This window comes from Anguilla anguilla, chromosome 17, assembly GCF_013347855.1.
Source record: "Anguilla anguilla isolate fAngAng1 chromosome 17, fAngAng1.pri, whole genome shotgun sequence".
NCBI lineage: Eukaryota > Metazoa > Chordata > Actinopteri > Anguilliformes > Anguillidae > Anguilla > Anguilla anguilla.
The window spans coordinates 13,314,271-13,324,564 of NC_049217.1; the positions used below are offsets into that span (position 1 = coordinate 13,314,271).

The 10,294-nt window shown below is 45.3% G+C and overlaps 1 protein-coding gene across 2 annotated transcripts in view; it reads right to left on the bottom strand.

Annotated features, from left to right (window-relative positions):
• ap5z1 (adaptor related protein complex 5 subunit zeta 1) overlaps positions 1-10,064 on the bottom strand; it is an 11,658-nt gene extending 1,594 nt beyond the window's left edge. Inside the window, exons 1-17 of one of the 2 annotated variants that reach the window (XM_035397994.1) lie at positions 9,902-10,064; positions 9,537-9,674; positions 9,188-9,374; positions 8,406-8,550; positions 7,608-7,720; positions 7,202-7,370; positions 6,721-6,762; positions 5,843-5,983; positions 5,352-5,389; positions 4,532-4,694; positions 3,595-3,773; positions 2,638-2,780; positions 2,105-2,254; positions 1,679-1,790; positions 1,277-1,374; positions 1,016-1,148; positions 266-480 (exon numbers count right to left, since the gene is read on the bottom strand). In XM_035397994.1, coding sequence (XP_035253885.1) covers positions 266-480; positions 1,016-1,148; positions 1,277-1,374; positions 1,679-1,790; positions 2,105-2,254; positions 2,638-2,780; positions 3,595-3,773; positions 4,532-4,694; positions 5,352-5,389; positions 5,843-5,983; positions 6,721-6,762; positions 7,202-7,370; positions 7,608-7,720; positions 8,406-8,550; positions 9,188-9,374; positions 9,537-9,674; positions 9,902-9,942 — 2,207 coding nt within the window. In that variant the 5' untranslated portion in view covers positions 9,943-10,064. The remainder of the gene's footprint in view (positions 1-265; positions 481-1,015; positions 1,149-1,276; positions 1,375-1,678; positions 1,791-2,104; positions 2,255-2,637; positions 2,781-3,594; positions 3,774-4,531; positions 4,695-5,351; positions 5,390-5,842; positions 5,984-6,720; positions 6,763-7,201; positions 7,371-7,607; positions 7,721-8,405; positions 8,551-9,187; positions 9,375-9,536; positions 9,675-9,901) is intronic. The other variant, XM_035397995.1, reaches the window with a different exon arrangement.
• Positions 10,065-10,294: the final 230 nt, after the last annotated feature.

Here is a 10,294-nt window from a genome sequence, read left to right on the forward strand (position 1 = left end):
TACATTAGCACGCTACGCCCTGTGAGCGAGGTCAGCGCCTCGTATATGGAAAACCATGTTTCTCACGCAAGCACACACACACTGACACGTGCGTCCATGATAGGTACTGAAAAGCACACGCAAGTTTCACACATAGTTTCTGCCCTGAATAGCCCTGTTCCACACCTCCTGCTGTGCAAGCTTTACCTGACGTACCACTCTACGTTTTTTGAGACGGTTACGAAAACCATAAAAACACGAGAGAACACCCAGAAGTCAGCCGTACCTGGGGATGAGGTCCTGGCTGCGGGACGCCAGCTTGGCCAGCGTGGTCATGAGCACGGTGATGACCCGCGGCGAGTAGCGGGGGGGGCTGGCCAGCTGGCGCACCTGCGTGATCTCAAACAGCACCGCCTCCAAGGTCTCGAAGAACGAGGTGATCTGCTCCACCGTGCAGCGAGCATCATGGGAAACCGAGAGGTACTCCCCAATCACCCACACCTGGACGCACATGAACACGCGCATCAAACAGACACCACATCCGACAGACGAAGAAAATCTTTTTGCACTGTTCATCTACTTAAGACCATGCATGACCAGGTGGTTAGACTTAATAGTGCTTTTATAATCACTGTAACAACGTGAAAAATCATGTGAAAGTTTTGATTGTTCTTACAATTTTTAAGGGAAATGTCAAATCTCCAGTTATGTACTTTTAATCACCATTAAACCACCATATCTATTTTTCTACTAAGTTTATCGCCAGTATAAATTTTAGACAGTCATTTCTAGTCATCGTCATAACACATAATAAATCATTTTAAAAGGAAGCAGAATATAATTGAGAAAAATTACACTGGATTCAATTGACATTTGTTCAGAACTAAATGAGTGCAAGTTTGTTTTGCTTAAATTTATTATTTTAATGATTGCTTAACTGACTGTGAAGAATTTGCTAATTTAAATTAACGGCAAGTGTTGAAAGGAAACCAGACCAATATTAATAACCCCTCTGTGAGGACACCCCCTCTCTCACCATGTGAATGTAGAGGTCCTCTTTGCTGTATATGTTGGCAGTGGTGCAAGTGAAGTCTAGCAGCTCCCTGGACTGTTCCACTATGAGAGATGGGTGGAGCTTGCACAAGACCAGCAAGTGGGAGCTGAACACTCTGCATGGAAGACAATCACATAAACACCTTATCTAATGACCTAAGATGAGATTTTTTCCCCTTTGAGACAATTTTTTAATTTAAGACATTTAAGGCTCTTCTCTCTCCCCTCTGCCTCGCTCACCCACCTCTGCACCTCGGCCTTGTAGTTGCGAACGTTAAAGAGCAGACCGCTCCTCTCCAACAGGATGAGTACCAGCTGGTTAATGAGCTTCTTGTCTGCAAACTGAACAGGAGACTTCCGTGAAAGCGAGTCTGAGTAATTCTGCACATACGTTATGCTAACGAGTCAATTGTACCGTATGAGACTCGTACAAGACTTGTATGAGCCTTGTATGAGTCTTGGCCCGTTATACTGTAAAGGCTTACTGAAAGAGCCCAGAAGAACTCCTACAAATGGATAATAGATTAAGCCTACTTCACGTGTGCTCATTAGTTTCAGCAGTGTGTGAAATGCAGGTCAAACAACGGCCCTGCAGCAGGACATTCTTTCAGTTTACGCCTGTGCACGTGTGCGTTTAAGCGGTTACCTGGACGACGGTGTTGAAGAAGAGGTGCAGGAGTACGGGGACGGTCTGGGCGCACTGCACGGCGCGCGGGCTGTCCGCCATGTCCGCCAGGACCTCGTGGAGCACGCCCAACCTGCGAGTCAAACGCTACCTTTAAAGGCCGCTGCTCTATTTTCCCAAAGATTCACGTCAATTGCAATTATAGCTTAGGCATCTTAAAATGAACGGGCAGCCCTGACCATGCATTGTATTCAATATCTGCTTGAAATATAACTAGAAAATGTAATTCACGGTCAATTCCCCTTCCACACATTTAATCTCCCACTGCACTCAAAACAAGATCCCGAAACAGAATCAAAGATGAACGGTGACTGAATCCCGGCTGTAGAGACTCATTCCGAGGTAGGAGCCAGCCGACGTGCCGTGAGGAGTCGGAATGGCGGTTACCTGTCGATGGTGTCTCCTGTCCCGGCCTCCGGGCGCAGTATGTACAGGAACATGCCCCTGTAGAAGGGCTGCCGGAAGGCCTCCAGAGAGCTGGCCACCTTGGGCCCCTGGTCCCACAGGGTCCTGTCAGGGGCCAGGAGAGAAGCCGACCTGCACAGAGCAAAAACTCAGCCGCTGGCAATACTCTGTCCGGCGACCTACGGTCACCGGCAGCGCGATCCCCACGAAGAATACAGCCTGCCTTCTCTCAGGCACCGCTCGCTTTCCAATCGACAGCGCAAGCCGTTTAACAACATGCCATTACGCAGATAGGGACACTGGCACATTTGCCTTGATATTTCCCCACATATACAAGTTCAGAGCAGTAAGTATATCATTTGATGTTTTTTTCCAGTTCATTCTTGAAGATATCTGTATCACCGGTAATAAAAATTAGGGAGCTTGAATGCCATACATAAACATCAAACATAACTGTCGTAGAATATTCTGGAATATTCTAAGTTAAATTGACCTGGGGCACTAGGATAGTTCACCTGAGCTGGAGGTCCAGGGCTGCAGCCAGGCATGGCAGGTCCAGCAGGGTGTGCAGGACCTCGATGGCCGTCTCAGGACACAGCAGGGAGGGCAGGAGCTCCATATACTCTGAGATCAGGGCCGGGCTGTTCCAGGCCAGGTACTGCCAGAGGGGGAGGGGTTACTGTCAGTTTTGTGAGTCTAAGTTATGTGAACGTGTTGGTTGAGTCAACTATAAACAGCAGAGGAAACAATATCTTTCCAAGAAAACAGCATATTCATCCATCTACCAAAGCCAAATATTTTTAGGTGCAGGAAATTAACTTTGCAAACAAAACAGGACTCAAATGCAGCAGCATCTCTTTAAAACAGTGTTTTTCAACCCTGGTCCTGGGGACCCACTGCCCTGCATGTTTTAGAGGTTTCCCTGCTCCAACACACCTGATTCAAATGAATGGGTCGTCATCAAGCTCTGCAGAAGCCTGATAATGATCCATTCATTTGAATCAGGCATGTTGGAGCAGGGAAACCTCTAAAACATGCAGGGCAGTGGGTCCCCAGGACCAGGGTATTGAAACACTGGGTTGAAACACTGCTTTAAAATATTTCTGCTTCTAGAGGTTCATGGTGTCATCAGCACCCGACCCCACAGAAAATGACAAAACCCCTGAACTTAAATATTTAAACTCGTAAAATAAAACCCCTGAAATGAAATATTTTATAGCCAGCAAATTACAAAAAGTGGAAGACAAGCTTTTAACTGAACGTATTAAAGTTTTTAAAGTTTTTCTTTTTGTCTGGAGGAAAAATCTAGAAGAGTGAAATTTGCCATGTTGTCTACAACAGTCAGTGTTGATGACAAGCGCACACAGTGTACCAGCCAATCGGTACTCTCAGCCTACGAAAGCGGAGTCCATAATCAAGTTGAGCTAAATCAGCGGCGGCCTGGGACGGGTGTTCCACAGCGCCGAGCTCACCTTGAACAGGTTGGGGAAGCTCTGCCGGTAGAGGGCCACGCCCTCCTGCAGCACGCCCACGTTGGCGCGGCAGAACTGGGTGAACTCGAAGGCCAGCAGGGGCTCGTTGAAGAGCTCTCCGGGGAACTGCGAGAGGAGCTGCCGGAACACCGCCTCAGAGTCCACCGCCGCCGTCTCGCCTGCGGAGCGCCGACGCCGAACCCGCCCCCCGTTAAAACACCCGGCGTGGGGGTTTTGGCAAGCCCAAAGTGGGCGGAGCTCTCACGTGTCATCAGTGACTTAATGGTATGGAGTATCGCATGCTCACTAACATGACTTTGTGTGGAGAGCAAGGTTTTTGTGTTTATTCATACGTGTCATAACTCTCCAACTGACCACTGAGGATAACTCCACTGATTTAACATACTAACCAGGTGGTCGGATCTGCATTCTTAACAATGAAAGTTATTTTGTGACCATAATAGTGGCAATGGATGTTCTATCATTAGCCTCACCTCCTAATGAATATTATAAATTATCACAAAATACTGGGAAATACTGTTTCCAACCAGAGCCTCCTAGGGTAAGGAAACAGAGAAGATGGAAAAAATGCAGGAACTGACCACCTAGTTACTACTGCAGTCTAAACTACAGTGGGGCAGTGGGGACCCTCAGTTACAGGGCGGCTCTTATAGGAGGTCTTCAGAAAGTGTGGGAAGCAGTACTCTAAAACACCGCTGCAATGTGCAGAGTATATGTGGGGTGAGTTCCACTTCAGTCCAGTCAATTCAGGAAACTGAAAAACACCCACAATGTTCTACGGGCATTCAAGTAAGTTAGTGAAATTCAACTGATATCCTGAACCAAAATGGAGCTGACCCAAGCCCCTGGCCGTGTGCAAATACCAATGCAGTTCCCCTCCTACAGGAGGTGGCAGCGTGCGAGGCGCGGCGCTCACTGTGGTTGAGGTAGAACTGCGCGATGGGGAGCACGGCGCGGGCGAAGGCCAGGTCCCCGCTCAGGCGGCCGTACAGGGCCTTGACGCAGGGGAACGCCCGGTACACGAAGGACGGGTCCTCCTTGCAGATGATGTCCATGACCGTCACCGCCTCCACAAGGCACTAAGCAAACAAGCTCGGGTCAGCGGGACGGCTGTCAATCGCCGCTCTCCCCTCCCTGACCACTGGACCGTCACACTGGGGGGTGGGAAGCACTATTTCTGCAACTAAGCTTTACCACAGGGATCCTCAATCCTGGACATGCTGGGCTGAGGGGCTTGCCCATTTATCATTGTTACTCCCCAATTTATTAATCAATTAAAGCTGTTTATTACATGGGATAACTCCCATCCACCTGGTGTCTTGAGAGTAAATGGGTTAATTTTGTCAAACAAATCTTGTGGCACAGTACAGACGAGAGTTGACCCCTGCCTTATGGATATACTAGTGCAAGCGCTTCTTACTGCAACTGCTATACCCTGGCCCTATTCTGGCTGTGTGCAAATGATCATTTTCTGTAGAACTGCTGCCCTCATTATGTGCTTCGTTTTTTTTTCATCTGCTAAATGGCTGTAATGTAACAGAATCTGATGTAATGTACGCTAAAACGCTAGCACAACGAAACTATGCGAATAGCGAATCACATGGTTTTCAGTGGTTATAATACTTGGAATGATTTGATAGTGGGTTGGTTCAGTGAAGTCATTTAGAAAGGTCAGACCGAACAGCTTGCTACAGGATGTCGAACTGCGGCTCTCGTGCGGTGACTGTTGTACGTACAGCTTTCTGCAGCTCCGTATCTGCCTTCTTCAGGGCCTCTGTAAGGAGCGAAACAGAATGAGTTATATCACCTGTCCATCTCCCCCTGCCCGTCAGTGTGATATGCAGTTTCTGATCTGTGCGCGCACACAGGACAAACCATTTCAGTTAGAGAGACACACATGTAAGGACTAACAGTACAACACCTCAGCACGGACACACAAACCCAACATATTTACCGCCATACACACAGAGACTGTAACACATACATACACAGCAACACACAAACATGTATAGATGCACTCAGCCATACCTACTGTGCTTACATGACACAGTAGTATACACATAATATACAATTATTCAACTGCAGGCACACTCACACTAACCGCACGGACAAATATGGCCACGCCTACTTCTCTTACTGACGGACAGTCGTGGTGCAAGCGGTCCTGACACACAGACGCAAGCACACACAGGCACCCGCTTGGCGAGAGGGAGGGGGGGGTGCTCACTGCGGTCGCTCTGCTCGATGATCCGGTGGCAGTACTCGAAGGCCTTCTCCCTCAGGCGCTCTTTGGGCGGGAGCAGGCGACTGGACGACGACGTGGCCGAAACCATGGACATCACCGACCCGTCCACCTCCGACCTGTCATCTGCACCGATACTGTCGCGTTACTGACGCTCGGCACAGAGAGGCTCTCAAAGAGGGTATCATCAGTGACGTCATGGCGAGCGCGATGACACCGTCGTACCGCACACACACCACAACGGACACTTTCGTAACTGGCAGCTATGCAAACCAGCCGATCAAATCAACAATTAGCATTGGCGACAGTTAATGCATTAGACCACCATTACTGTACAACAGCAGATTCAAAAATGAAAATATGAATGGCTAACGTATGAAGCAGCTAAATAATTAAAAGCATGGCATGTGCCACACACCGCTAAGGTCTTTATCACCAACCGACACACATAAGCTGCAACAGACACCGGTCATACTGTATCACATGACACCGTTTGCTTTGAAATTATAGTTTTGAAAGAACATTTGAGCTGATCATTTGCATAGCTAAAATACGACAACCTCGTCATTTTTTTCTGAATTTTGCAGAAAATTTCTAATTGGTTTTATTTTAAACAGATAAAAAAGCAAGCAGGCAAGTCTCGAAAAAATTAAGCATGTCAAACACAGATTAAGGCGTGCAGAACTGTCCAATCAGAGGTTGAACTGAATTAGAACACAGAAAATGAGATCACTTGCTGTTAGGCATTCATTTGAACAGTGATCAGGGCAGTCAAACCCGGCGGATTCGAGTGCGAGGCGTGGCAAGTGGCAAGGCGTACGGTAGATTGGTTTTTAGGGTTTGCGTTTCGACTTGCAGCTTACCTTGCGACTGCGAATGCATGAACTGCGCTCTCTTAAGTTGAGCTGGTAAAAGTCAAAATCCCAGCCTTCAGTTACAGTCTGTTTTAGGAACATGTCTCACGGATATGGACATAATGAAACCAAATTTCAAAAATGCTAATCAGAGAGAATTTTAGCAAAAAATAACGCATGAAAGACTGCCCTATGATAGGCCTTGACTGGACTCTGCCAAGAATATACTTGTGTTCTTATATTTAAATGATAAAATTAAGGGTGTTACTTTCTGTACTAATGTGCACACCACTCCAATGGTCCAATGTTTAAGCAGGCCTAACTACTGCTTAAAACTTTGTTATGCAAATGTAAAATTAATGGCAAAGTGAACTGCATCAGATTAAATCTGGCTACATAAACTACACTTGGTCAATCATGTCCGTCTAACTAGGATTTTGTTGATTTTTGGGGTCTGTGCAACTTTTCCTCAGGCTTTAATCATTCTAACCTGAGTCCGCGTTGCCTGTTCCCTCCGTGTCGTAGGTCAGCAGCCACTTCCTGATCATAGAGAAGGCGTACATGTTCATCCACTGGTCCTCCGTGTAGCTCTGCCCCACACACAGCACGGTGAAGAAGTCTCCGGCAACTGCCCCGTCCACCTCCGTCAGAGGAGCAGGCTGGTGGGAGGACCAGAAAAATACCATGGAGAGAGCGTGTGACACTAGAGAGCCAAGGCACTAGAGGAAGAGCACCACGAACACTCAAGGCCATGGGAGTGATTGAGACCAGTCACCACTAGAAAGACAAACTTCCTTCCTGGTCTGGACTGTTGAATCTGGAGACATTCTGGTGATAGCTGTTTTAGCTCAACAGCAAAGGGAGAAACTGATTAGGTATCGCCCATGTAACTCTACCTGTCGAGATCTGGGTCCTGTGAAAAACCCTCCAGCGGACATGGACGCCCCCTGCTGGACACTGGCATACCGCAGCCAATCCACCAGCTTCCTGTTGACCAGGTTGATGTGATCTGTGTTCAAAACAGTTCTCATTATATCTGGAAACATACTAACTAGTGTGTACTACGTAGTACATACAGTCAGTGTACGCTAGGTATTATGTACTAAGTAGTGGGCAGAAGTGGGGGAAACAAATTCTTTGGGTTTTAATTTAAGCATAAGCCTTCAGTTTTGTAGGTTTGGGATTAAGACTCTGTTGCCCTGGTAACCAGTCTGGCTAAATTGTGAACTTGCTTTGTGAAAATCCTGAGTTTATCCCAAAATGTCAACAAAATAATCAGTTTAACTGAGTTAACCACATACAAGAAACAGCAATGAGGCCCAGTTACATTAAGCAACGTTGGTTATCTTAGCTCACACAAATTAAACAAGCTCCATTCCGATACAATGCTACCCCAATGTTTCCCAAATTATTTCTGGTGACTTAGCCGTGTTTGTTCATCTTACCATCTGAAAAGAATGTGGTAATTTAAAGTTAGTTTCTTTTTGTACTGTGTTTCTCATGAGTAACTGATAATAATAATGTTGAATGTACTAAGTAGTAGGTGCTAAGTGGTATGCACTAGGTAGTAGGTAGTGGAGTATACGTATTACCATCAATTTTCAGGAGAAATCTGGGTACAAGGAGAAGGAAAACCCTGAGCTTGAACCTACACACCTAAATAAATGTAAAGCAGAGCAGAACATGGTGCTCACCTTCAGTCAGACTTTCAGGAGAGAAGCTGATGACTTTGGAGAGAATAGGAAGCACGTGTCTGGATATCTGGCTCTCCGGCTGCCGGCACTCCAGGCTCTTCAGGAGCTGGTTACTGAGGGGGCTGAGGTCATTTTTGTGTCCCGCCTGAGAAATGGGTATCAGAAAAGAATGGGCTTAGGATACAGTGGTTCCTTCTGAGCTGACCTTGGTGAAATACATGAGCATTTAAGTACGTTCATTTCAACATGCAATTTTCTGTGCATTGGAATATTTTCTAATAAAATACCACAAAAATTATCTATATTTTAAGTTGTAAAAAGCTATTTGAATTTTTTCAAATAGCTTTTTACAACTTAAAATATAGATTCTGCGCAATGCATTTGAAATATTCATAAATATATCCCTAAAATACCATTGTTACCAATCTTCACATATTCTTTATTCTCAAATACATACCAAACATCCTCAGATACTCAACCCTCTAAGATACCCTACTACACACCCATAAATAAAGCTATTTCCATACACATCATTATTCTTCTAGTCCACATATTTTCTACTTATGATACACCAGAGTTTAATTAAGCATATGAAAGCTGTATTGGTGCTCATTCTAAATGTTTGTTAGTATAATGTTGATTAAAAACTAATTTCAAATGCACCCAAAAAACCTCAATCTTTCATTGAAATAACATAATAATAAATGGTTTTTAATAACTCCAATATGGGGGAAATCTGTTACTATTACATTACTAGTTGCTATCTGTCGGTATTAGGCTACCTGTGCAAGAATGACAGCTGCCACATAGCTGATGGTCCGGCTGTCTTGGATGTCCTCTGTCGACAGGCTGCTGATACAGATGGGCAGGCTCTCCCTTAGCGTACAGGAACACAAAACCTGGAGCTGCTCAGGGGTGCTTGGGGAGCACAGCAACGCCTGAAGCTTCTTGTGAAGATCTGACGGAATCCTGCGTAACGATAGTATATTTTGCAGAAACGACCAAGTGTTGGTGTGTGTGTCTTTGCATGTCCACTAGACAGATTAGAGTTGTAGGCCTTTGTGACACTGACAGTTGACACAACTAACAGTAAAAACGTGACGTAAAATAAGCAGCTGACAGGAAACTTACGTCCGTCCATACTTCGTTGCTGACACTATTAAATGAAGCCTCTGCAAAGAATCAACCGTCTCATTTCCATAGTCTTTGAGATGGAGAAGTTTAGATATGCGGCCATAGAACTTCAGTAGCTCTTCCTCTTGAATTTCTCTGAACAAATAGACAAAAAAGTAGACACAACATTGAAACAACAGTATTGAACACCGAGAAACAGCAGTATATTCAGGTGACTCAAAAGTTCAATATCTATCTAACTAACGTAATGATCGCGGATAGCTGACCAGCAAGCCAGCTCGTCATCCACTCACCTCACAATCAAAGGAAATGTTACTTACAAACTGACTAGCTTATTAAGTTGTATTTTTTTAAAATTGTACCTCGCTTGCTTGATCAAACTCTCTGTTCCAGAAGCATACATGCTGGAAGATCTTCACCACCGAACGCAGCGGAAAAACATAGCTTGACGCTATTTAAATGACAGCGATGGTTCCCTTTTTTATCTGGAGTTTCTCGTAAATGTGCCCGGACTGCAACATGTTTCAAAATGGTTCCAGATTTTCGCCCAATCCAAAACAGAGCGCTCTTTTTACATTTTAAATGCTAAAATGTTCAGTACGAACGGACAATTCTATATATATCTTTGTATTTTATAAATCGTCTACCGAATGCTTCAACAGCTTGTTTATTTCATGTACTGCATGTACAAATGTGCTACAACTTGTTTACTTTAAGAATTTGTAGTTTTATTAGTCAAATACTATGTTTGACGA